This window comes from Brassica rapa, chromosome A02 (genome assembly GCF_000309985.2).
Source record: "Brassica rapa cultivar Chiifu-401-42 chromosome A02, CAAS_Brap_v3.01, whole genome shotgun sequence".
Lineage (NCBI taxonomy): Eukaryota > Viridiplantae > Streptophyta > Magnoliopsida > Brassicales > Brassicaceae > Brassica > Brassica rapa.
In genome coordinates this window covers 6067040-6092237 of record NC_024796.2, presented here as the reverse complement: position 1 = coordinate 6092237, position 25198 = coordinate 6067040, and the positions used below count along the sequence as shown (strand labels likewise).

The following is a 25198-nucleotide window of genomic DNA, read 5'->3' as shown; positions in this document are numbered from 1 at the left end:
ATATATATATATATATATATATATATATAAGAAGTAAAATCTCCTAGATATCAAATGTTTAATGTGAAAACATACAGTATAATCATTATCTAGTTTTAATGTGCAATAGCATTATCTAGTTCTACAATAACACTTAAAAAATGGCAGTTATATTAATCACACATGAGAATAAAGTTAATAAATAAAAATGTTCCTCAAATAACAAAAAAAAAAAATATCAAACCATGAAAAGAAATGGAACATCGTCGACACCTTCGATCCAACAATCATTATTGCATCTTAAACTCAAATGAGCAGCCACGTTTGAGAAGTCGTGCAAGGAAAATAGTTTTTTTTTTTTTTGAAGTGCAAGAGAAATGGCTTTGCAATTAATAGCTCTAAAGAAACAAACGGTTATCTAATGCAAGTGGATCAGTCTGGATGATATATACGTATTTCTAAACCTGAATATCAAAATATTTGGCTTTATAATGGTGGAAGAAAAATATGTATTTTTTATTAATTTCAGACGGCATTCTGTAATTATCATTTACTTAACACAAAAGCAACTAATGACAAAATAATGTATAAAATACAAATAGTAGAAAAACATAAAAGCTAATTATGTTTGCATTGAAACTGAATATATCATATAAGCTGAACATTTTCTATAAACCATAACTTATTATGACATCAAGAGAGTATATCATTCAAAACATAATTCAGAAGATATGTTCAACACACCAATAATCTTTCGGACTAGTGATAAGACAATAAAAATCTACTGCATATTCCTTATATATTAACTGAAAACATTATAATTGGTAAACTATACCATGTTTTATTATTAGAATGCGTTTTAGGTTGTTAAAAATAGATTGATTCATCTAACTTATGTTGAATTTTTATTCAACAAACAATAAATTTATTTAGTAATCTAGAAAATTAGTATTCTTTCTTTCGTTTAATAAAATTAATGAATGATCTAATGTAATAAAAATAATATATATGGCAATTTATTATTTAAAAATAAATATTTAATAAAATTGGTGTATTCTATAATATTTTAAAATTATTAAAATAAATAATACAATTATACAATAATATAATAATAATGTGTATTTTTGTATATGTAAAATAATTTAAAATTTTAACAATGATTATAAATTATTGAAACTGTTAAAGTTTCACATTAAATATATATAAATATTTAACTTCAAAATTTTAAAACTACTTATTATATCTGAATTGATAAATTTCAAAAATTTCAATTCTAAATTTTATCAAATTATTAAAATCTATTTTACATATCTTTGTAATTATTTTAAAAAAATTAAAAGAACTTATTTATCCATCAAATATTTTATAAAATATCTCACTCATGCACGAATTATTACTTTTTTTTAATAAACAACGAAAATTTTAATTTCTAAATAGCTGAGGCCAGCTATCTATAATATTGGTTTGAAAAATATAAATCATCTTCGTTTTGAACTGATAATCTTAAAAATTAAAAAGTCACGCTCTTGAAACCATAAGAAACCGTCTACATAGTATGGTAGCTAGTATCAATACTATATATATAGTATCAAAGAATCAAAACCAAACATATATTGAAATTTCCAAGGAAAATTCATATGTCACTATTTTGTGGACCGCCATAATAAACCAAACAGTATTATAATAACCCGTTATAGTCAAAGAAAAGTCATATGAAACAAAGGAAAAAAAAAGTCATTTTATACACAACATATTGCAATATGTTCAATTAATACCAACTTATAGATGTGTTAAAATTTATCTGAATTTTCAAAAAATTCAAATAACATACCTAATATTTATTTTCTTAACCAATCATATATCAATCGCCACATCAGCTAATTTTGCTGAATTGGATGATTCGTCAGCTACTTTTGCTGACGAAGATCCCACATGTAGATTTTTTTTAAAAATAGTAGTTTTGTAAAAAGAATTTTTAGAAAATGTAAAATTTTATAAAATTTTATTATTTAGTGAAATTAACAAAATAATTAAATAATTAAATTTTAATTTTATATAAGAGATAGATTTGTATATGTTTTGATCATATCACAATACCATTCTGATAAGAGTTATATATGTGTTGTAATTATTTAAATTCAATTCTAGTATTGCAGTCGTGTTACTCTCGATTAATTATGGTTGTGTTTATATTAAAAATTATGATATGTTAATCTAAATTCTTGAAATATAAATAACATATCCATAATTAATTATGGTTGTGTTTATTTAAAATATTTATGATATATTAATATAAATTGTTTAAATGTAAATAAGATACTCATTGATTAATCAAGAGTAACACACTGCAACAGTAGTATTGAATTTGATACACTACAACATATATAACTCTTATAAGGAAGGTATTATGATATGATCGACACATTTACGATATATTTCTTATATAAGATTAAAATTTAATTATTTAGTTAATTTTTGTTAGTTTTACTAAATAATAAAAAATTATAAATTTTAGATTTTCTCTAAAAATAGTTTTATAAAATGATTATTTTATTTTTTCAAAAAAATGTGCATGCGATGTGTTAACTGATGCGACGACTAAGTTATAATTTGACCAAAAAAGAAACATTAGATATGTTATTTGTAATTTTTGAAATTTTTTTATGCTTTAGCACGAGCATATAAATTAAGTATGAATTGAATATATTATGATATGTTAGGTATGAAAATAACGTTTTCGGTGAAACAAAGTATCCCTTAAAAAAAGCTTGACGTGGTATGCAATGATTCAAAAACTCCTAGAGTCGACATTCAAAACATATCCATAATTAATTATGGTTGTGTTTATTTAAAATATTTATGATATATTAATATAAATTGTTTAAATGTAAATAAGATACTCATTGATTAATCAAGAGTAACACACTGCAACAGTAGTATTGAATTTGATACACTACAACATATATAACTCTTATAAGGAAGGTATTATGATATGATCGACACATTTACGATATATTTCTTATATAAGATTAAAATTTAATTATTTAGTTAATTTTTGTTAGTTTTACTAAATAATAAAAAATTATAAATTTTAGATTTTCTCTAAAAGTAGTTTTATAAAATGATTATTTTATTTTTTCAAAAAAATGTGCACGCGATGTGTTAACTGATGCGGCGACTAAGTTATAATTTGACCAAAAAAAAACATTAGATATGTTATTTGTAATTTTTGAAAAAATTTTATGCTTTAGCACGAGCATATAAATTGAGTATAAATTGAATATATTATGATATGTTAGGTATGAAAATAACGTTTTCAGTGAAACAAAGTATCCCTTAAAAAAAGCTTGACCTGGTATGCAATGATTCAAAAACTCCTAGAGTCGACATTCAAAACATGCACTCATTATTTAAATTTGTTTCCTTATTTTAAGGCATAAACCCCATCCGCATATATATATATAAATAGACACACATAGGCCATCAACATTTATCACTTGAACCAATCGTGAGCCAAGTATATAGAATCAAACCCACCCACCCCACCCCCCCCCCCCCCCCCCCCCAAAAAAAACACACTCACACAAATGGATTACATTCTGTTTTTATTGCCATTCGTATTGCTTATACTAGCTTACAAATTCTTAATCTCATCCAAAACGCAGAGTTTCAATCTCCCACCAGGACCAACTCCGTTTCCCATCGTCGGCAACCTCCACCTCGTGAAACCGCCTGTACACCGTCTCTTCCGCCGCTTCGCAGAAAAATACGGTGACATCTTCTCCCTCCGCTACGGCTCTCGCCAAGTCGTCGTGATCTCTTCTTTGCCCCTTGTCAAAGAATGCTTCACTGGTGACAATGACGTCATTCTAACAAACAGGCCGCACTTTCTGACGGCCAAGTACGTCGCCTACGACTACACCACGATCGGAACCGCACCTTACGGCGACCATTGGCGTAATCTCCGCCGTATATGCTCTCTTGAGATTCTTTCTTCTAACCGCCTCACAGGGTTCCTCTCCGTTCGTAGTGACGAGATACGACGGCTGCTCACGAAACTCTCACGTGACTATAATGGCCGTGTCGTTGAGCTTGAGCCCCTTCTTGCAGATTTGACGTTCAATAATATTGTCCGTATGGTCACAGGGCGACGCTACTACGGAGACCAGGTTCGTTTCATTTAAATAAATGAATATAAACTAACCTTTAATACGAATAAATTCACTAATCATTTACACTTTGAAATTTATTGTAGTGTTCTTGTAGAAAATATATTAAATAGTTACCTACCAAAGATGGACCCTTTTATGTATTGTTTATTATGTGGAGTCGTGGACTAATCAGACTAAATTATTTTCCTTAAATGATTATGTCTTAAAGGTTCACAACAAGGAGGAAGCGAATCTATTCAAGAAACTAGTTACGCAGATCAACGATAATAGTGGTGCAAGCCATCCAGGAGATTATCTACCGATTCTTAAAGTGTTCGGACACAGCTACCAGAAGAAAGTGAAAGCACTCGGCGAAGCCATGGACACTTTCTTGCAGCGTCTGCTCGACGATTGCCGAAGAGATGGAGAGAGCAACACAATGCTTAGTCATTTGCTGTCTTTACAACATGAACAACCTAAGTATTACAGTGACGTCATCATCAAAGGCCTCATGCTTGTAAGTACACTTTATAATCTATCTCTTTTTACATTTTATATTTGCAAAAATATGTATAGATGAACTAACATATTTAAATTATAAATATAGAGTATGATGCTTGCGGGAACGGATACTGCAGCCGTGACGCTAGAATGGGCAATGGCTAATTTGTTGAAAAACCCTGAAGTGTTGAAAAAGGCAAAAGCCGAGATAGATGATAAAATTGGACAAGAACGTTTGGTCGACGAGCCAGACATTGTGAATCTCCCTTATCTCCAAAACATAGTTCTCGAGACTTTCCGGTTGTGTCCGGCCGCACCACTTCTTGTACCCCGTTCTCCTTCTGAAGATATCAAGATTGGAGGATACGACATGCCGCGTGGCACAATCGTACTAGTGAACTCTTGGGCCATCCACAGAGACCCGAAGCTATGGGATGAACCTGAGAGGTTCATGCCAGAGCGTTTTGAAGACAAAGCAGCTGCGAACGCTAATAAGCTTATGATGTTTGGGAACGGACGAAGGACTTGTCCTGGTGCAGCTTTGGGGCAGAGGATGGTGTCCCTAGCTTTAGGGTCGTTGATTCAATGCTTTGACTGGGAGAAAGTCAACGGTGAGGACATTGATATGACCGAGAATCCGGGAATGGCTATGCGTAAGCTCGTGCCGTTACGAGCTGTTTGCCATCAGCGTTCAATTATGACTAATGATTTGGCTTAAGATGACACTATGTATAATCCACTTGGTTCACTATTTGAAGATTGCTGCGGACCAATTATTTTATATATTTTTATTTGTTTTTAAATATTGTATGATTGTTCTAGTTCTAGTGATGAAAATAATTATAAGAAAATGTAAGGATTTTTTTTTAATATAAATTTAACTGAAACTAAAACTAGAACAATCATACATTTTCCTTATAATTAATTTCATATAATTATAAAATATTACAGCGGATGAACGTATTTTTAATATATATTTAACGGCGGGTGCTCTTCTCTTTTGGCTAAGATAAAGTGTGGTTTAGATCTATTTTTAAAAATAATATATCTGCTGAGTTCATATTAACTAATGTATATCTTATACAGTCATTATATGTCATGATCAAAACACAGTAAGTTTGATTACCAACTTGGAAATTTCTAAGATATTTTCAATTATTGCTTAGCATTTAACTAAAACTTTCAATTCATGGCTTAATTTTAAAATTAAATTTCTTTATATGCTATGACTAATTCATAAAACAAAGAATTTACAAGTTGAAGATTGACAAAATAATATAGTTACAACTTTGTAAGTATGTAGTTTTAAACACTGGTCAAATCATCGATTATATTATATAATATATATTTATTAGATATGATGTTCAACTACATGCAACATATGAGAATACAATGAATACTTTCACAAAATTGTGTTTTTTCTGGAAATTAAACTCCATATTTGATGTGAAATTCTTTAAACCTTAATCATTAGGTCACAATGTTTCCACAAACTACATGTATGGAGACTTGAAAACACTATTTGAAAGACACTTGCACAATAACTTACCAACATACCACGTTGGTTATACTGTAAGTATGTAGTTTTGTCATTATTAATTACATTGTTTGCAAGAAAGTAAAAACTCTTATCATTAGTTTCATTACGTATTCACCAATTACGTATTCGAGTTTACAATACAACAACAACAATGTATCAAATAAATAAATAAATAACTACAAGGTGGTGGTACAGTGCTAGGTGAACTTTGGCCACGCGGAGATGGACCTTATACACGGAGATGGACTTACAGTTCGAAAACATTCCACTACATTTCACTTCGTGGCTACACAGAGATATACCTATTTTATGGCTCATCTAAATATCCAGAGTGAGACCGTACCACTAATCTGGACCTCTCTATAGGTCTGAGAAATCCCTAAGTTAAAAAAAAAAATCGAAATCGAAATCTTTTTGAAGAACGTTTACTTTTATTGATTTTGAGAATTGACCTCACAAAATATAGTAGATAAGAACACCAATACATGAGTAAATTTTTTTAAAAATGTAAGAGGCATAAAGGAGAAACATGAAAAAAAAAAGTTTCCTCTAGAAAATGTAAACCCGGATGAACGTATTTTTAATCTTAAATTTAGCGGCGGGTTCCTCTCTTTGGACTAAGATCAAGTATAATCAAGATATATTATTAAAATACAAAATAATACTTCATCCGTTCCTTAATGATAGACTTTTTAGAAAAAAAAGTTTGTTTCAGAAAGATGTATTTTTTGTGTTTTCTATAAAAAAATTATAAACTTCAAGAAAATTAATTGACTTTATTGAATTACTATTGGTTAAAAATTATTAAAAATTAAAAATTACATAAAGCAATACATTTATTATGGTAGTTTAATATGTTTTCTTAATATGTGTGAAAATATTAAAAAGTCTATCTTTGTGGAACGGAGAGAGTATATCCGACGAGTCAAAAGTTATCATTATATTGACTAACTATATCTTACAATGTCATGATCAAAATACTGTAAGTATGATTACCAACTTGAAAATCTATATGATTTTTCTGTTACTGCTTATTTTCAAACCAAACCTTTCAATTTATTGCTTAATTTTTAATAAAAATTATCTGTATTCCATGACCAATTCATAAAATAGAGAATTAACAAGTTGTACATTGACAAAATTTATAACTACAACTTTGTAAGTATGTACTATATATTTTGTCATCTTCTTGACTAAATTGTTTGCAAGAAAGCAAAATCTCTTTCTCTTACTTGGTGACATGGGGCAGGTTTGTCTCTCAGTCTCTCTAATACATTTTCGTAATTGTTATATCTCTTTTAGGAAAGAAGAATGATGACGTGTTAGCAATTGCTTACCCCAAGTTATTATCATGTCTTTCAGTGCTTAGGTCTTCGTGCAGGAGTTCTAGACGGAGCCATCAGTATATCTGCTGTTCAGGTCCTCAAGCTACCTTAATTACATTCAAGTTTCCATAACTTCTGTACTTAGTATCTAAACTACGTACCTCATTGTTTTGTCTCCTGATTCCAGTGGTTAGGCAATGCAGACAAGTCATGGCATGAACCTCGTTTGAGGTTAAAGTATGTATAAAACTATAAATCATTTTTTTTTACTTTTAAGCTACAATCAATAAGATAGTATGGTACAAACTAATCTTTGACCGCTCAAGTTTTTTTTTAAAAAAGGCTTTCTTTGGATCACTATACCGATGTTTATCAAGAGGAGCAAGGGCAGTTTTTCAAATATACCCTGAGAATCTCGCTCAGCGTGAGTTGATCTTTTGCCAGGCCATGAAAGCTGGATTTAGCGGTTGGTTTGTTTTAGACTACGCGCACAGGTACCGTCCTTGTAGAAATTGCTAAGTTTTGGTTTCACATTTTGACCTTAGAAAACAAAGCATTAACACCTGGGGGATGTTGTCTAAACTGCAGTACTAAGAGTTCTTGGTCGTCACATGTGGTCCTCTTCCAACTAATATTGACTATGGTCATAAAGATAGTTGCTCTGATGATGATGATGATAGAGAATGGAATGGTATCGAAGTCTCTTTTATTACTTGCTGCTGTATAAGTAGAGTTATAAGTATATGGAAGTCTTTATTTACTATTCTTGGCTTTTGTTTGTGGAAAGGTTTGGGTATCAGATAGGAACAGGCCAAGGAAGTTGCAGAGAACGAACAAGAACGGGAAAGAAAGGGATTGGGTCTTGAGGAAGAAGGAACAAAGTAGAAGAAAAGGAAACGATGTTCCTGCTGATTCCAAGTACACCGCTAGAAAACGCAAGTCGCGTTTCTGATGTTCTTGTGGACTCTTCAAACGCTAATATTATTTTATCAACCTTTGGTCGTTAAAAAAAAATTAAACACTGAAGTACTGAACATCCCTACTGTGTTTTTATTTTCTAGCACTCCAAAATATTCTAATATTATTAACACATTTATATTTTATAATACATATTTTATATATACCAAATAATTTAATAGGAGCTATATGCAGGGCCGGCCCTGGGCTAAAGCCCATAAAGCTTGGGCTTTGGGCACCACAGATAATATGTATTTTAGGGGCGCCAAAATTTATAAAATTGATTTTAGTCTATTGGTTGTACTTCTTGTGATTCTATTATAATGGTTAGGGGTTCGAAACCACGGTACCACTTTTTATTATCCTGATTTATTTTTACGAGAATAAGTGAATAACAACTACTTAAGACATTACGGAAAAATAGGTTACCTGTTCCAACTTTCCTTTTATTTATGCCTATTATAACAAATACTTATTAAAGAATGATTTATCTTCCCCCATCTATCTTTTCATTTATTTTTATTTTGCTACAATTGTTGTTGTCTTTGCCAAAATAGCTCCATGGAAGTTTCAGGTACATTTTTCTCAAATTTCTTACTTTCTTTCTAAAAAAAAGTTTTTGTAATTTTGTTAAAAACTTATGAAATTCAACAAATTAAAACTATCATAGGATTTTAATATTTTGAAAATCTATGAAAAATAATAATTTGTGAAGTTGATGTTGGCGTATTTTATTATATGTTTTGCTCTATCAATAGATTATATATTTTGTTCTTTTGCTTCTTTGTATTCGTAGAATATGCTATTATAGTAGTATTACAAATCAATCAACCACAAGAACTTCAAATATGAAGGTAAAAAACATATAAAATGAGCTGCAAAAAAAATATGAGCTGCAAATAGTGTTTTGATGTTTTGTACTTTTTTAAAAAGCTTAAATTTTAATAGTATATGAAATATGATATTATTTTGATTATATATATGTTTAAAATAGAGTAAAATTTATTTATAGTTAAGGGGCAACATATGTTTAGTCCGCTTTAGGCGCCTGAGGAATCCGGACCGGCACTGACTATATGTAAACTACAATTATAAAATGTAATTGATACATCAGAAGTGAAAGTAATTATCTTATATATTAAAACAGAAGTGACAACTTTGATTCATGTGTGATTTTTTTTTTTAAAAAAAATTTAATGGACTTATTCCTAAAAAGTCGTGTTATATTTAATCTCTAATCTTATCATTTAAATTTTGGTACTAGCAAAAAATTTTATTGGGCTATCAATAATTGGATTTAAACAATAGATAATTCATTGGATTTATAGATAGTATAAATTAAATAAATATAATTTAATGTTGTAATACTATACATTCATATGTTAAAGATTTGTCGATGTTAACTTTTAAAATTATAAAAAAAAAATTTTAAATAACAAAAATCATATTATCTAACAATGATTAATATTTACTAATCTTAAACAAATGAAAACAAATTTTAAACTATATAGTTTATTTTAAAACTTAAACAAAAACTAAATGCTTAATTATTTATTCGATAATATAAATCTATGAACCGAAAAGTTTAATATTTTTTAAACTTTCTAAATTTGTGAAATATTACAATTTCTTTGAATATGACAATAAAACAATATTTTACTAATCTTTATATATATAGTTACGGTTTTAAAAATGAAATAATAATCCGGAAATATATATATAGAAGAAGATACAAATACATGTGAAAGGTTGAAACAATCTATTCAATGAAAAAAATATACCGTAAAATTATTATTTTTAAAAAATTGATAGACACATATATTATAATATACATCAATTTAGAATTAAAAACAACATATTTATATTAAAAAACATAAAAAATCCGCGTGGTTGCACGGATCGAGGTTTAGTTATTCTTATTTTACATATATATATATATAAATATATGAATCTATTTTGAATAAAGTAATAACTTCATAAAGTAATAAAATATTATAGTTTTAACATTATTAATTTATAGTGTTTTTAATTTAAATATATCTTGATAAGCTTGGTAGATGATAATAACAAACCTAAGATCAGAAATATTGTTGCAGTATCTCAACAACAAAAAGATTAAAGTGATCTTCTAGTGAAAGAATCTAAATAAATATAAAGTGCGACTGTTTTTCTTTAAGGCGAGGAGATGGCGGCTAGAATAAGACCGGCGGCAGTAAAACCAGAATTCGAGGTTGCAGCATGTGACCAGAAGGATAACAGTGCGTTGCTCAAAAAACAACACAATATTCGTTTTCTTCCTCGTCAAGGCAAACCAGACAAGAAGACGGAGCATTGCAAAATCTGTCTGGACGACGTTGATTCCGACCTAATGTTCTACGTTGAAAGATGCGGTCATCGGTTTTGCATTAACTGTGTGAAACAACACATTAACGTGAAGCTGGTCGATGGCAAGATACCTAACTGTCCTCATCACGGATGCATCTTCCATCTCTCTATCGACAGATGCGGCGATCTTTTAACGTTCAAGGAAAGATCGGTGTGGATGCAGAGGATTAAAGAGAACTCGATCCCTTTGGCGGAGAGAGTTTATTGCCCTTATGAGAGTTGCTCTCACTTAATGTCCATGACCGAGCTTTCTCGTAGGGGATCGTATTCTGGATTCGGGAGATGCTTTAAATGCCATGGGGATTTATGTGTCCACTGCGGAGTTCCATGGCATTTTAATTTATCGTGCAACGATTACAGGAGGCTGTTTCCTAATAAGTATCGAGAAGATGCAAAGCTGAAATCTTTGGCGAGTCTTAATGGGTGGCGGCAATGTCCCAAGTGCTATCACATGGTTGGACGCTCTTACGGATGCAGCCGCATAATTTGCAGGTAACATATATATATATATATATATATATATATATATATATATATATATACTGACATCAAGAGATTTGTTTTGTTGTTTCAAAAGAACGGATTATGTTTTGGTGTATAAACGTTTGCGTGTTTCGTTACGAATTTTGATGCGTTTTAGGTGTGGGAATGCGTTTTGCTACAAGTGTGGCTACCTCTGGAACAGTGGGTTCCATGGAGACTGCAACCAAGAGTTCATCTTCGCTTTTTTTTTTATGTCAGTTTTGATTACTCTTCTAATACTTTGTGTTTTATTCCACCTCCTTTAGTAAGACTATCTCGGTCTTAAATTTTTAGTCGTATCCCTCTCTCAACTGAATAATAAATAGCCTTTGAATTGTGTGTGAACTTAAACGATAGTTTGCTACTACTCTACTCTTGTGCTTTTGTTGGCCCTGGGAGATTATTAAGGATGTGCTAGTTTGTGACTGATTATATATAAACGAGTTGAAACGATCCCTATGCTCTCTAAAGTTTCCATGTAAATGCCGAATAAAATCAGAGATAGTAGAATAGATAAGTTTAGCAAAATATGGGTTGAAACCAGAAACCAAACATATATTTCTGACATTATAGTCTTTCTTGCATAAAGGTTCAATCTAAAAAACACAATTCAGATAAGAGAAACAATAAACCTCAAAAAGTAACACCTTCTAAAGAGTTTGTTGTTAGTTTCTTAACCGAAGAGATCAAATCCAAAGTCTCCTTCCTCCTCCTCAGATTCTTCCTTCTTCTTCTCCTCTTCCTTCGTGGCTGCAGCAGCCTCACCTCCACCACCGCCTCCAGCAGCTGCACCTCCACCGGCAGCAAATCCTCCTCCAGAACCACCACCAATGATCACCTGCTCCATTATCATTTTCTACTATTAGAACGAAGATACCAATACGGGATCCAATAATTAACCTTAAGTATTTTCACTAAATAGACAAATGTGTTCTTGTTTGGTCTTGGTATATAACGTAAACTTAAAGATCACATTAACAATATGTTTCATCACTAATAAGTGGTCAGTGTCAGTTTATAGTGACGGGATTATTTAAATATATAATCCTATTTTTAATAAAGTACTAACTTCCTAAATTAATAAAAAAATTTATAGTTTTAACATTAATTAATTTATAGTGTTTTTAGTATATCTTGATAACAATGTGCGAGAGTTTTTCTTTTAAATTCATTTTCACTTGAATAGTTTGATAAGGCGAGGAGATTATGGCGGCGGCAGGAAAACCAGAATTCGAGGTTGCAACACGTGACCAGAAGGATAAGAGTGCGTTGCTCAAAAAACAACACAATCTTCGGTTTCTTCCTCGCCAAGGCAAACCAGACAAGAAGACAGAGCACTGCATAATCTGTCTGGACGACGTTGATTCCGACCTAATGTTCTACGTCGAAAGATGCGGTCATCGGTTCTGCATTAACTGTGTGAAACAACACATTAACGTGAAGCTGGTCGATGGCAAGATACCTAACTGTCCTCATCACGGATGCGTCTTCCATCTCTCTATCGACAGGTGCGGCGATGTTTTGACGTTCAGGGAAAGATTGGTGTGGATGCAGAGGATTAAAGAGAACTCGCTTCCTTTGGCGGAGAGAGTTTATTGTCCTTATGAGAGTTGCTCTCACCTGATGTCCAAGACCGAGCTTTCTCGTAGCGGATCGTATTCTGGATTCAGGAGATGCTTTAAATGCCGTGGGGGGTTTTGTGTCCATTGCCGAGTGCCGTGGCATGGTAAGTTATCGTGCAACGACTACAGGAGGTTGTATCCTAATAAGTTTAGAGAAGATGGTGTTGATGCAAAGCTGAAATCTTTGGCGAGTCTTTGTGGGTGGCGTCAGTGTCCTAAGTGCTATCACATGGTTGGACGGTCTTACGGATGCAACCGCATAACTTGCAGGTATCTTACGGATGCAACCGCATTTCTGAAATAATATTTACAATTTAGCAAAAAAAAAACAACTTGCAAGTACCTTCAATTGAATATATATACAAGGATTATGTTTTGGCGAATAAACGCTTTGCGTTTCATATCGAATTTTGCTGTAGGTGTGGGAATGCATTTTGCTACAAGTGCGGTTACTTATGGAACAGAGGGATTCATGGAGACTGCAACCAAGACGAGGTCATCTCGGATTTTATTTTTTGTCAGTTTTTGTTTCTCTTGTAATACTTTTCGTCGTTTTATTCCACCTCCTTCAATAAGAGTCTTATAGAGATTTGGATCGTGTAATGGAGATTAATCTGGGTCTTAATTTTTAAACATATCCGTCTCTCCATTGAATATTATCCTTTGAATTGTGTATGAACTTAAACGCGAATTTGCTCAAGGGAGGCGCTAGTTTGTGACTGATAAAATAAACAAATTGAAACTAGCAGACTAGATACGTTCTCAAATGTTTATCTTCCAGACATAGTAGACTAGATAAGTTTGCATCATATGGGTTTAACTTAAAACCAGAAACCAAACGTGTATTCCTGACATAACATTAAAGTATTCTTGCATAGAGTTCAATCTAAAAAAAAAAACAATTCAAGATAATAGAAACAGAAAATCTCAAAAAGTAAAACACTTCGAAAGAGTTTGTTGTTGTTTTTGTTGGGCTCTTAACCAAAGAGATCAAATCCAAAGTCTCCTTCCTCCTCTTCAGATTCTTCCTTCTTCTTCTCTTCCTCCTTTGTGGCTGCGGCAGCCTCACCTCCACCACCGCCTCCAGCTGCTGCACCTCCACCGGCAGCAAATCCTCCTCCTGAACCACCACCGATGATCACCTGTTCCATTTCGTTTGTTTATATGGTCAGCACACAGATCCCCAATACTCGATCCAACAAACATACTTAAAGTATATATTTACACTGACACTGACAAATGAGTTCTTGTTTGGTCTTAACGAAAGAGATCTAGCTAGCTAATGTACAATCTTCCATGAGAGAGAGAGAGGAAACCTGGAAGACGGCGGAGGTAGGGGAGACGAGGGAGAAGGAAGACTGAACGCCACCGGAGGAATCGGCGGAGAGAGCAGTCTGAACAAGCTTGCGCTGGAGATCGTAGGTGGAAGAAGCGGAGCCTTCGAGGTCTCCCTCGTGTTGCTTAGCGGTCCATTCTCCGCCTTTGCTTTTGCAAACAAATGTGAATACTCCCATTTTCTTCTTCTAACGACGGCGAGGTTTCTCAGACTAGTGTAAGAGGAGAAGTGGTTAGTGTATATTTATTTATATATGAATCATATTTCGAGACACCTAACAAACCCTAAACCAGCTAATACTGTAACTGGGCCTTGATATAGAGCCCATTAAAAGCTCTGTATTTCTCAACTAATCTTCTTGACGTCTTGTTATTTTACATTTTAACAAGACTTTTCAAATCACAAGTTTTTAGTTTTCTGTAAATTTATATAAGCTTGTTTGCGAATTATATTTCTTTGGAGCTACACTTAGGAGGATACTTAATTGAATTTGATAAATCTATGTATACAATTAAACCAAAATCCCTCGTAGGATTATGCTCTTGCTATATATTAAAAAAAATTTAACAAGAGTTTGGGTTTGAAACAGAGAAAATGAAAGAAGCAAAAGAGAAGGAAGAAAAAGAAATGGCCAGAGTTTAATAGCAGAGTGAATGGCGACAACACCACCAACGAGGTTCTCGTACTCCACCTTCTCAAATCCTGCTTCTCCTATCATCGACGCAAATCTCTCCTGCATTCATTTTCACTGAATATTATTACAAACGTGCTTTAAACTTAAAAGCGTCTTTATAGACACCAAACATCACACATGGTGTTCATATAATCGTGTAGCTATTATACTTTAAACTCATTTCTTCTTAGCACAACCTTCAACTACAGATTTGATCATGGCAAGGTTGCTACTAATGTTCTTGAAGAAATCCGGAAGTTGAAACATGGATTCATGATGACTAAAAGCAAAACTAAAATGTTTGAGACTAAATTTCCAAGAAATGTAAAATAAAAAGTTGAATGTTTGAAATGAACCTGAGGAGGAAACCGACGAACACTCTCAACCAAGTACTGGTAAGATTCTCGGTCACCGGCAATTAGTTCCCCTAAGTTTGGAATGACCTTGAAAGAATACAAATCGTATCTGCAACACATGAAACAAACTTAGATTATCAAAGGAGCAATAAAGAATGACTTAGGGAGGGACTTACTTACTTCCACAACATGTCTAATCATCAAAACTTACATGTCTTTGAAAACCGGAATGTCTACATGGCTGAGCTCAAGGCACAAGAATCTTCCTCCTCGTTTTAGTACCCTGAGACGAGTGAAGATTTTATAAGATGCTTATAATACACCGAAGAAGGTGTTGATATTTGTCTACCTATAAGCCTCTGCGAGAGCCTTTTCGATGTGTGTGACATTCCTCATCAACTTTCTGCAACGCTCTTCGTTTGACACTGTTGACAGCATCAAATATCCTAAAAGCAACATCACCTGCATTTAAAAAAAAAAAAACAATCTCTTAAAACAATATCTATGACAAGAGAATAGAACATTTTCAACTATTTTATCCACTAACCCGTTCCACCGGCCACATCAAGATGCTTCATCCCAGCAAATGGACTCAGCTTCCCAACGAGTCTGATTCCAACAAAAGTCTCAAACTTTACACAAGAGCTAATCATAAAACACTTGTAATGTAAAAGTATCACGACAAGAGTCTCTAACCTTTCCTTCCATAGCCTATGCAAGCCAGCGCTCATGACATCATTCATAATATCATAACTAGAAGCTACATTGGTGAAAACGTTACCAACCAATTTGCTTTTCTCTTCTTCCTTTACTTGTTGAAACCCTTAAAATAAAAAAAAAACACTGAAGGTTAAACTCACATTGTAAATAAAAAATGTGAATTAAAAAAGCATTTCGTTTAGAATGAAACACGTGAAGAGAGGAATGATAAGTTTTATGAGGGTGATTACCAAAACTTGTGGCATGAGAGTGAAGTGAAGCAAGAGAGGAAGGGTAACTCAACACTCTGCTCACAACCCTCCTGCTGCTTAGTAGTCGAATCGGCGCCGGTACCGGAGCAAAGTTTGACGGAGAGAGATCGGAGAGTTTTCTATGGAAACTCAACGGAATACAGATTGGGCTATTTTTATTCAATATGGGCCTAATAAGATTTGGTCACGGCCCATATGGGCCTATTAAGTCAGTGAAAGTGACGAACCTTGTTAGTGCATTCACCTTTTTCAAATTTTGTTTTTTTTTTCCATCATGACCATGCTTTTAATTTTAGCTTATGGAGTGACGATTTAATTATTGTTCTCACAAAAATCCAAAACTCTCTTTTTTGCCAGTCAGCGTAATTAATGTTGAAGCTTAATCAACATTAATTAAAAGATTACCAAATGTCATTTTGTATTTGCCAAAGTCTCTCTCTCCATTGTTGATGTGTACAAAACCTGAAATAGCGGCAAATCTCTCACCACATTTTCGTTTCCTCTCCCTTTTTTCCATTTTCTTCTTCTTCTTTCTTCGAATCAAGAGAATTTTAGAACGACGCACCTTGCTCTTGGCAAAAATCTGTAAAAAGGTATTATCTTTGTAATTCCTTATTTTCAGTTTTTGTTCTTTGTGATAATGACAACACACAACAAACTCATCATCTATGTTACCAAAAAAAAAAAAAAAATCATCTATAATCCTACCATGATGCATCAGCTTCATGCATGCAGTTTATTTATCGTCCACCACCTTGTTTGTTTGTTTTTTGTGGGGTTTAATTCATGTGGGGAAACCAATCAATTTTTCTTACGAATTTGTTTGAATATCCGATGCTCGTACTGAATCAATTCTAGCTTGTTGGGTTCTTCTTCTTCTTGTTGTTTTGCTTGCCAAGAGCCTCTGTTATTGTGGCTTTGGTATGAAATTTGCAGTTGCTTTTTTTTTGAGGATCATGGTAACCTTTACCATGTTATGGTTGAGTTGATGATAAATAATGTTTCAGAAAAATAACTATGAATCAATAGAAGCTTCGTGGTCTCAGTTACAATGGTTCTTTCAGAGATTCTAGTACCTACATTGCAAGAGAACTCCCTTTTGTTTTTCAAGTTACATTGTGGTGTAGATTAGGAATAGCTCTCCTTTCTTTGCTTTGTTGCACGCCTTGTACCCCTTGTCTAGTTTCTTCTGACTTTGAATATCTATAGATACGTCCCAACTCATACTTGTTAACTTTCTTTGCAGGTTTCTTGAATAAGAAGCTATTGAGGGTTTAAGCTTTGCAAAAAAAAAAAAAAAAAAAAAAGAAGAACTAGAATGGCGTTTTCTATGAGAGATTTAGATGAGGCTCTCCAAGGATGTGGCCAGAAATTGTAACCTTCTCTCACTCTTTATTTTACTCCTTGCGGTATTGCTTTTTGATCATTTGCATATTTTATATCTCTGGGTGGTTGCATATATATACAGTGGGATTGAAATATGGCGCATCGAGAACTTCAAACCTGTCACTATTCCAAAAGAGTCTCATGGTAAATTCTTCACCGGGGATTCCTATATTGTCTTAAAGGTCGGTATAGTCTTTCGTAGTTTATATCACTTCTTGCTAATAATTAATAGTGTCTAAAACCTTCTTATCTAACTATCTCATTCCAGACCACAGCGTCAAGAAGCGGTTCCCTGCATCACGATATTCACTACTGGCTCGGTAAAGACTCCACTCAGGTAACATTTTCCCTTTTTTTTTTTTCTTCATATTAACGGATAAGAATAATGGTGGTGTGTTGGTTAAAACAGGATGAAGCTGGTGCTGTAGCCATTATGACAGTTGAGTTAGATTCAGCTTTAGGTGGGCGTGCTGTTCAGTACCGAGAAGTGCAGGGTCACGAGACTGAGAAGTTCCTTTCCTACTTCAAGCCTTGCATAATACCTCAGGAAGGTGGAGTTGCTTCAGGGTTCAACCACGTAAAGCCCGACAAGCATCAGACGCGTCTGTATATCTGCAAAGGCAAACATGTCGTCCGTGTAAAAGAGGCAAGTCAGTTAGCAATGTCCTGAAACGTCTCTTAACTCAACTTGTCCTTTATGCTTCATCTTGGCTTGCATTCTTTTTCTCATTTACAGGTTCGGTTTGCTCGATCGACTCTCAACCACGACGATGTTTTCATTCTCGATACAGAGTCCAAAATATTTCAGTTCAGTGGTTCCAGTTCGAGTATTCAAGAAAGAGCAAAAGCTCTTGAGGTTGTTCAGTACATCAAAGACACTTACCATGATGGAAAGTGTGATATCGCAGCTGTGGGTAAGTGAACTAAGCTGTCAAAGACTAAGGTTGTTGAGTTAAATGTGCTTTCCTTTACTTGTAGAGGATGGGAGGTTGATGGCTGATGCCGAAGCTGGAGAGTTTTGGGGTTTGTTTGGTGGATTTGCTCCGCTTCCTAAGAAATCAGCACTCAGTGATCACCGGACCGCTGGATCTGACGGGATCAAACTCTTCAGGTAGACCACCATTCATCTCAACAGAAGTTGCCTTGTAATTGACCTATTACTAGAAGAGACTATTATGTTCTGACGTGAGATATGTTTGGTCTTTCAAGTGTTGAGAAGGGACAGACAAAACCCACAGAAGCTGAGTCTTTGCAGAAAGAGCTTCTAGACACTAACAAATGTTACATTCTCGATTGCGGTCTCGAGTTGTTCGTTTGGAAGGGGAAAAATACTTCAATCGACCAAAGGAAGAGAACAAGTGAAACTGCAGAAGTAAATTTCTTCTCATGCACTAAACGAATAGTCTTTGGTTTGATGAGTTTTGCTAAACGTCACTCTTCTTTTTTTTGTCAGGAGTTTTTCCGTTCATCTGAACGTCCAAAATCAAACCTGGTCAGTGTGATGGAAGGGTTTGAAACAGTGATGTTCCGATCTAAGTTTGATTCATGGCCCGCTACAAGTGCCGTAGCTGAGCCCCAGCATGGCAGAGGCAAAGTGGCAGGTGTAGTAACACGACTCGCATTGATCAAATTGCTGAACTCTTAATATCTGTTTGCTTTTTACCAGCTCTTTTGCAACGGCGGGGAGTTAACGTTCAAGGCCTGGTGAAGACTTCTTCTTCTTCTTCTAAAGACGAGCCTAAGCCATACATTGATGGCACAGGAAATCTCCAGGTAGTGACTATATCTTCCTTGATGCCCTGCACTGAATGTGTTCCAACAAGTGAACATATCCAAAACATAGTCTTTTGATTGTTAATTATGAAATTTTGCAGGTCTGGCGAATCAACCGCGAGGAGAAGATCCCTCTCGAAGCAGCAGAGCAATCAAAGTTCTATACCGGAGATTGTTATATATTCCAGTACTCGTATCCCGGAGAAGACAGAGAGGAAACTCTAGTGGGTACTTGGTTAGGAAAGCAAAGCGTTGAGGTAAACTTCATCAAATATATACGGAGCTTCTTGCTCTCTATGTGTTCTCACTGATGATGATATATATATATATATATATAGGAAGACAGAGCATCTGCTATTTCCATGGCAAGCAAGATGGTTGAATCCATGAAGTTTATGCCAGCTCAGGTACTTCTTCTCGTTATTTTCTGTTACAGATTCTAAGGCCAATATACATTTAGGATATGCATTTGTTAGTCTTCATCCTTGCAGGCTCGCATTTACGAGGGAAAAGAACCGATTCAATTTTTCGTGATCATGCAAAGCTTCATCACATTTAAGGTAATAATATCTCAGTTTTCTTTTGTTAAGAAATGATCTTTTATCACAATCTCTATAAAAATTGTTTATCTTTGTCCAGGGTGGTCTAAGTGATGCTTTCAAAAAGTACATAGTAGAGAACGAAGTCCCTGACACTACTTATGATGCAGAAGGTGTTGCTCTGTTCAGGGTTCAAGGTTCTGGACCCGAGAACATGCAAGCCATACAGATAGAAGCGGTACGTATACTGAAAAACAATAATGAAGCAGCTTTTTGTGCATCAGTTTTGTACAGGTAATTCACTTTTTGAACTGGTTTCAACAGGTTTCCACAGGGTTAAATTCTTCTTACTGTTATATATTACATGGTGATTCTACGGTTTTCACTTGGCGTGGCAATCTAACTTCCTCGGATGATCAAGAACTCATGGAGAGAATGTTGGATCTGATCAAGGTTAGATTGAGCTTTCTTTCAGCATTTGGGAGCTTACCGCCTCAGATCTCTCATATGGTTCATTTGAATTACAGCCAAATGAAAACACCAAGGCACAAAAAGAAGGTTCAGAGTCTGAACAGTTTTGGAAATTACTAGGAGGGAAATCAGAATATCCGAGCCAAAAGATCAAAAAGGATGGAGAGAGTGATCCTCATCTCTTCTCTTGCACATTCTCAAACGGTAATAAACCATATGGCAACATCTGTTCACTTTATTTTTCTAAATCCAAGTACTGATATTAACTGTCTTTTGCATCTTCTGGTGGGTTTTGTTCTCCGGTGATATTGTTGTGGATGTTCCTATCTTACCAGAAAATCTAAAGGTAACGTATGAATTTCATTTTTCATAAGCCATGCGTATGTTGTTACCAAGGCTCTTCTTTCCTTTTTTATCCCCATATAGGTTACAGAGATCTTCAACTTCACTCAAGATGATTTGATGACTGAAGACATCTTCATTCTTGATTGTCACACTGAGATCTTTGTCTGGGTCGGGCAACAAGCTGACCCCAAGAAGAAACCGAAAGTTTTAGCCATTGGAGAGGTACTTAAGATTCATTCAACTATATTAACGTAGCAAAACTACAAAAATTGTTCTTATAGATCCTCTGCTTCGCCGTATTCCTCAACAGAAATTCCTTAAGCACGACTTCCTTCTAGAGAATCTAGCAAGCGAAACACCGATATACATCGTAACTGAAGGAAACGAACCTCCATTTTTCACTCGGTTCTTTACCTGGGACTCTTCTAAATCTGCAGTGAGTGACCTCTCTCTCTATACTTTCTCAAAATTAACACTCTGGAATCTAACTTGTGTTGAGCAATAAACTGCTTCTTTCAGATGCATGGAAACTCTTTCCAGAAAAAGCTAGCAATCCTGACAAACAAAGGGAGGCCGCTTCTAGAAGTAAAAGCTTTATCTCATTTGGTTACATTTCTTTTGTGCAAAATCAATCTCTGGACTTCTGTCTTAGATGTTTTGTGTCGTTTTATGCTCAGAAACCTAAAAGGAGAGCACCGGTGTACAGCAGCAGATCCAGCGTTCCAGACAAATCACAACCGCGGTCAAGAAGTATGACTTCTACTCCAGACAGAGCCCGTGTGAGGGGACGTTCTCCAGCTTTCAACGCACTAGCTGCTAACTTTGAGAACATAGGCACAAGAAACCAATCAACTCCACCACCTATGGTTAGCCCTTTGGTCCGGAAGCTCTACCCTAAATCTCTTGCACCAGACCTCACCCCCAGATCCGCAGCTTTTGCTGCCCGCACAGCCCTTTTTGAGAAATCTAGGCCTACTCCTCAAGAAACACCAAGTAGCCTCGGTCCATCTGAAGATACAAACGAAGCGGAGGAACCTAAGATGACAGAGGACGAATCGATGAGCAGCATTCGTGAAGATTCCAAAGAAGAAGAAGAAGCGGAAGAAGAAGAAAGCAGCCTCCCTACTTTCCCATACGAACGGCTCAAAACTGACTCAGAGGATCCTCCTCCATCAGATATCGACCTCACTAGACGAGAGGTCAGATTCTTCTTCAAACACACATATCTAAGATTCGTTTATTGAGTTTGTGTTTACTGAAGAGAGCTCTTCTCTTTACAGGCATACATGAGTGCAGCAGAGTTCAAGGAGAAACTTGAGATGACAAAGAGTGAGTTCTATAAACTGCCCAAGTGGAAACAAAACAAGCTTAAAATGGCCGTTCATTTATTCTGAAACAATCTTCCCTCAAGAAACTCAGTCTTCATCCCAAGTTCCCAACCCCAAAGCCTGTAAGTTGGTCCCTTTGTTTCAGTGCAATCTTACTCTTATGAATAGACCAGGAGAGATCCGGTTTAATTGCTAAACACAGGCTCTTGATCAAGTTTTGAAAGATAAAAAAAATCCGGTTTAGTGTAGTGTGTCTTCCCTTATTAAATCTTATACCTCCTCTTCTTTTGCAGTTCAAGAAACACATACAGGGCATCATGAATTGATCTTCATCTTCTGAGCTGCTTACAAATAATGAAATACATCATTTTAAAAATCCTTGCATTCTGTAAATTTTCTTATAAACTAAATGATTCTAGTTTTCTAACATTTATACTTAGGATTTGTTTGTGTGGCGGTTTGTTTTTATGATTTCTCACTGATCAGTGTGCCTGTGGCTGTGGGGTACCTTAACTTTTCTCTGTTGCTAAGAAACAATGTAAATTAATCTTATATTTATTCAGATGGTACCCTAGCCATCTGTGATGAAACAACTACCACAGATCTCCATTTTCATAGGTCTCACATTGGTTTGGTTTTATTGTTTTATTAATTTAAACTAAGTTTAATGAGTTAAACAACATAACAATTTAATGGCATAGTAAACTAAAAAAAAATCTATAAAACTAAAAATCTAACTCAAAATATGTAGACTACAAGTTTTTTTTGAGAAAATTTGTAATTTATTAATTGTTTAACACTTTATAGTTTGTTTTTATTTTTTTGTGATGTAATATATTGATTTTCATTTTTTTTTCCAAGCCCCCGAAATATTAGGTAGGAACAGCCCTGGTCGTCAGTAATCTTCATTGATCCCATGTTTTAAACATTTTTAATCACTTAATGCTAACAGAATTAAAAAAACGGAGTAAGTCATTTTAAAAAAAATTAAAAAGAAATCAAAATGAAAATGCGAAGCCACAGAGGAAGAGTAGAAACGAGGATCATTGTGTTATTGTTAGTTACAGTACTATCCATGGCGACGGACTGTCCTTCTTTCGAGCTCGCCAAAGGCATCAACGGCCTCGATAAAATCGTCCTCCGCGAGTGTCGCAGCCGCTCCGCCGAGGTATCACTATATTTGTACTTGCTGCTTGCACCTTGCCGAGATTGATCTCATACTTTTACATCTTTTGTTTGTTTGTTTGTTTGGTTTGAGATCGCTGCTTTAATGTGAATCTCTTAGATCCTTTAGCTGCAAAATTAGTGTGTAATCTATGATCTACTGAAGATTCATGGTTGATTATCTTACGAATGTGATTTGATTTTTTTGAGTGATTGATCATCAAATGAAGTGTGTGTGTTCTCTGCAAATATACTGAGTTTTCCATTTCAATTTTGTTCTGTGTTATTAGGATTCTTTTGGTTTGATTAATTTTGTGAGAAATGCATTGCAGGTATACTTGTATGGTGGTCATGTGACTTCCTGGAAGAATGAGAACGGAGAAGAGTTACTTTACCTCAGTAGCAAGGTACTGCACCATCTTCCTCCTTATTTTAAGATAAAAAAGAACCTTCAAACTCAATTACAAAGGGGTCAAGTTACATTTATCATTAGATGTTTCTCTGGTTGGTTGTCTCTTTAGTGTAAAAGAGTATTTTTATCTTATTTAATCTTTTGAGTAATTCTCTCAAACTTCACTTTATATTTTAGTTTAATTTCCTAAAGAAGTAGCATGTGAAAGAATAGACTATTTTTTATTTTAATTTTCTCATGTTAGAGTAGTTTGTTACGTGAGCTCCAAGCATTAGAGATCTGAAACCAATTGCTCTGTATTGGTGCAGGCTATATTCAAGCCTCCAAAACCCATCCGTGGAGGCATTCCACTGTGCTTCCCTCAAGTAATGTGTTTATACTTCTTCCTATTCTTTGTTCCTCACGTATGTGAAAACTTTTCAAGTATATGCTTATGAGACTACGTGCAGTTCAGTAACTATGGTCCAGTCAAATCTCACGGATTCGCTAGAAACAGGATCTGGGAACTTGATGCTAACCCACCTCCCCTGCCTTCAAATTCTTCCTCTATTGCTTTTGTTGACCTGATCCTAAGGCCAACTGAAGACGATCTCAAGATGTGGCCTAACAAGTAACACTCTTCAGAACTAGCTCTTTTAAAATTGTCTAACATAAAAGAGCATTTTTCTAAGTTTCATTTTGGTGTGTATCCATATATCAGTTTTGAGTTCCGGATGAGGGTAGCTTTGGGATCCGAAGGAGAACTGACGCTGACATCTCGTGTCAGGAACACTAACTCTGATGGAAAGCGTTTTTCATTCACATTTGCTTATCATACCTATTTCTCTGTCTCCGACATTAGTGAAGTACGGGTTGAAGGACTGGAGACGCTGGATTATCTTGACAAATTAAGGAACAGAGAACGTTTCACCGAGCAAGGCGATGCTATTACTTTCGAATCTGAAGCAAGTATCCGATTCCTGAGATATCTCTATTTGTGTTAGTATCATCATAACTTGTTGCCTTTTGTTCAAAAACATAGATTGACAGGATTTACCTAAGCACTCCGACAAAGATTGATATAGTGGACCACGAGAAGAAAAGGACTTTCGTTGTACGCAAGGAAGGGCTTGCCGATGCTGGTAAAAAAAAAAAACTTAAAACACTGTTTTTATCTTATCAGAATCCTAAGTTTTGATACTATTACGGATCATTTGGTAATCAGTGGTGTGGAATCCATGGGATAAGAAGTCAAAGAAGAAGATATCAGACATGGGAGATGAAGACTATAAGCATATGCTGTGTGTTGAAGCTGCAGCTATAGAAAGACCGATCACATTGAAACCGGGTGAAGAATGGAAAGGAAGACTCGAGCTCTCTGCGGTTCCTTCATGTTGATCTGTATAGTTTCATGGATTTACATTTTTTTTTTTTAATTATCACCATGACAATAAATAAAAACTTTTAGTATCATGTCTGATCA

General features: G+C 34.6%; 7 protein-coding genes and 1 pseudogene across 12 annotated transcripts; 6 read left to right on the top strand and 2 right to left on the bottom strand.

The window, feature by feature from the left end:
* The first annotated feature begins 1226 nt into the window (after positions 1-1226).
* Positions 1227-5524, top strand: LOC103851726 (cytochrome P450 81F2-like). Its single transcript, XM_009128603.3, has 3 exons — positions 1227-4148; positions 4360-4647; positions 4738-5524. Exons 1-3 carry the CDS (start codon positions 3567-3569, stop codon positions 5347-5349), a joined length of 1482 nt encoding a protein of 493 aa, XP_009126851.1. The 5' UTR covers positions 1227-3566; the 3' UTR covers positions 5350-5524.
* A 1887-nt stretch (positions 5525-7411) lies between these two features.
* Positions 7412-8448, top strand: LOC103851784 (18S rRNA (guanine-N(7))-methyltransferase RID2-like). Its single transcript, XM_033284230.1, has 6 exons — positions 7412-7420; positions 7534-7590; positions 7684-7737; positions 7839-7990; positions 8085-8187; positions 8284-8448. The coding sequence occupies exons 1-6, from the start codon at positions 7412-7414 to the stop codon at positions 8446-8448; spliced, it is 540 nt and encodes a 179-aa protein (XP_033140121.1).
* Positions 8449-10126: 1678 nt separating this feature from the next.
* LOC103851783 (E3 ubiquitin-protein ligase arih1-like) lies at positions 10127-11813 on the top strand. The gene is made up of 2 exons (XM_018656401.2): positions 10127-11330; positions 11479-11813. The coding sequence occupies exons 1-2, from the start codon at positions 10639-10641 to the stop codon at positions 11624-11626; spliced, it is 840 nt and encodes a 279-aa protein (XP_018511917.2). The 5' UTR covers positions 10127-10638; the 3' UTR covers positions 11627-11813.
* Positions 11814-11894: 81 nt separating this feature from the next.
* On the bottom strand, positions 11895-16499 carry LOC103851781 (annotated as a pseudogene).
* LOC103851782 (potential E3 ubiquitin-protein ligase ariadne-1-like) lies at positions 12208-13889 on the top strand. The gene is made up of 2 exons (XM_009128648.3): positions 12208-13252; positions 13402-13889. Exons 1-2 carry the CDS (start codon positions 12567-12569, stop codon positions 13520-13522), a joined length of 807 nt encoding a protein of 268 aa, XP_009126896.3. The 5' UTR covers positions 12208-12566; the 3' UTR covers positions 13523-13889.
* LOC103851723 (60S acidic ribosomal protein P3-2) lies at positions 13785-14563 on the bottom strand. The gene is made up of 2 exons (XM_009128600.3): positions 14299-14563; positions 13785-14124 (listed from the first exon to the last, which is right to left on the bottom strand). Exons 1-2 carry the CDS (start codon positions 14494-14496, stop codon positions 13960-13962), a joined length of 363 nt encoding a protein of 120 aa, XP_009126848.1. The 5' UTR covers positions 14497-14563; the 3' UTR covers positions 13785-13959.
* LOC103851720 (villin-5-like) lies at positions 16497-23139 on the top strand. Of its 6 annotated transcripts, none has more exons than XM_033286010.1 (22): positions 16497-16911; positions 17565-17692; positions 17787-17886; positions 17973-18041; positions 18114-18350; positions 18441-18618; positions 18683-18815; positions 18914-19305; positions 19371-19477; positions 19579-19734; positions 19816-19884; positions 19954-20037; positions 20117-20254; positions 20341-20469; positions 20544-20691; positions 20823-20833; positions 20914-21054; positions 21143-21268; positions 21352-21417; positions 21510-22031; positions 22113-22282; positions 22454-23139. In XM_033286010.1, the coding sequence occupies exons 2-21, from the start codon at positions 17637-17639 to the stop codon at positions 22224-22226; spliced, it is 2976 nt and encodes a 991-aa protein (XP_033141901.1). In that variant the 5' UTR covers positions 16497-16911; positions 17565-17636; the 3' UTR covers positions 22227-22282; positions 22454-23139. The 6 variants fall into 6 exon arrangements, with proteins under 6 accessions (XP_033141901.1, XP_033141903.1, XP_033141897.1 ...); XM_033286012.1 differs by having other exon boundaries at positions 16497-17692; positions 18914-19076; positions 19158-19305; positions 19969-20037; XM_033286006.1 differs by having other exon boundaries at positions 17565-17886.
* LOC103851719 (putative glucose-6-phosphate 1-epimerase) lies at positions 23113-25198 on the top strand. Its single transcript, XM_009128598.3, has 7 exons — positions 23113-23328; positions 23657-23731; positions 24045-24101; positions 24186-24346; positions 24437-24680; positions 24758-24857; positions 24941-25198. The coding sequence occupies exons 1-7, from the start codon at positions 23164-23166 to the stop codon at positions 25111-25113; spliced, it is 975 nt and encodes a 324-aa protein (XP_009126846.1). The 5' UTR covers positions 23113-23163; the 3' UTR covers positions 25114-25198.

Bases quoted from the DNA above. Each gene is read 5' to 3' on its own strand.
- LOC103851726 (XM_009128603.3), top strand. From the start codon at position 3,567: ATGGATTACATTCTGTTTTTATTGCCATTCGTATTGCTTATACTAGCT. The intron at 4,149-4,359 runs GTTCGTTTCATT...TATGTCTTAAAG, and splicing joins GACGCTACTACGGAGACCAG to GTTCACAACAAGGAGGAAGC. The intron at 4,648-4,737 runs GTAAGTACACTT...TTATAAATATAG, and splicing joins TCATCAAAGGCCTCATGCTT to AGTATGATGCTTGCGGGAAC.
- LOC103851784 (XM_033284230.1), top strand. The intron at 7,591-7,683 runs GTCCTCAAGCTA...TCCTGATTCCAG, and splicing joins TCAGTATATCTGCTGTTCAG to TGGTTAGGCAATGCAGACAA. The intron at 7,738-7,838 runs GTATAAAACTAT...TTTTTAAAAAAG, and splicing joins CTCGTTTGAGGTTAAAGTAT to GCTTTCTTTGGATCACTATA.
- LOC103851783 (XM_018656401.2), top strand. From the start codon at position 10,639: ATGGCGGCTAGAATAAGACCGGCGGCAGTAAAACCAGAATTCGAGGTT. The intron at 11,331-11,478 runs GTAACATATATA...GATGCGTTTTAG, and splicing joins TGCAGCCGCATAATTTGCAG to GTGTGGGAATGCGTTTTGCT.
- LOC103851782 (XM_009128648.3), top strand. From the start codon at position 12,567: ATGGCGGCGGCAGGAAAACCAGAATTCGAGGTTGCAACACGTGACCAG. The intron at 13,253-13,401 runs GTATCTTACGGA...ATTTTGCTGTAG, and splicing joins TGCAACCGCATAACTTGCAG to GTGTGGGAATGCATTTTGCT.
- LOC103851723 (XM_009128600.3), bottom strand. From the start codon at position 14,496: ATGGGAGTATTCACATTTGTTTGCAAAAGCAAAGGCGGAGAATGGACC. The intron at 14,125-14,298 runs GTTTCCTCTCTC...GAAATGGAACAG, and splicing joins CTACCTCCGCCGTCTTCCAG to GTGATCATCGGTGGTGGTTC.
- LOC103851720 (XM_033286006.1), top strand. From the start codon at position 17,662: ATGAGGCTCTCCAAGGATGTGGCCAGAAATTGTAACCTTCTCTCACTC. The intron at 19,885-19,953 runs GTACTTCTTCTC...TGCATTTGTTAG, and splicing joins TGAAGTTTATGCCAGCTCAG to TCTTCATCCTTGCAGGCTCG. The intron at 21,055-21,142 runs GTACTTAAGATT...ATTCCTCAACAG, and splicing joins AAGTTTTAGCCATTGGAGAG to AAATTCCTTAAGCACGACTT.
- LOC103851719 (XM_009128598.3), top strand. From the start codon at position 23,164: ATGAAAATGCGAAGCCACAGAGGAAGAGTAGAAACGAGGATCATTGTG. The intron at 24,347-24,436 runs GTAACACTCTTC...TCCATATATCAG, and splicing joins CTCAAGATGTGGCCTAACAA to TTTTGAGTTCCGGATGAGGG. The intron at 24,858-24,940 runs GTAAAAAAAAAA...TTTGGTAATCAG, and splicing joins GGAAGGGCTTGCCGATGCTG to TGGTGTGGAATCCATGGGAT.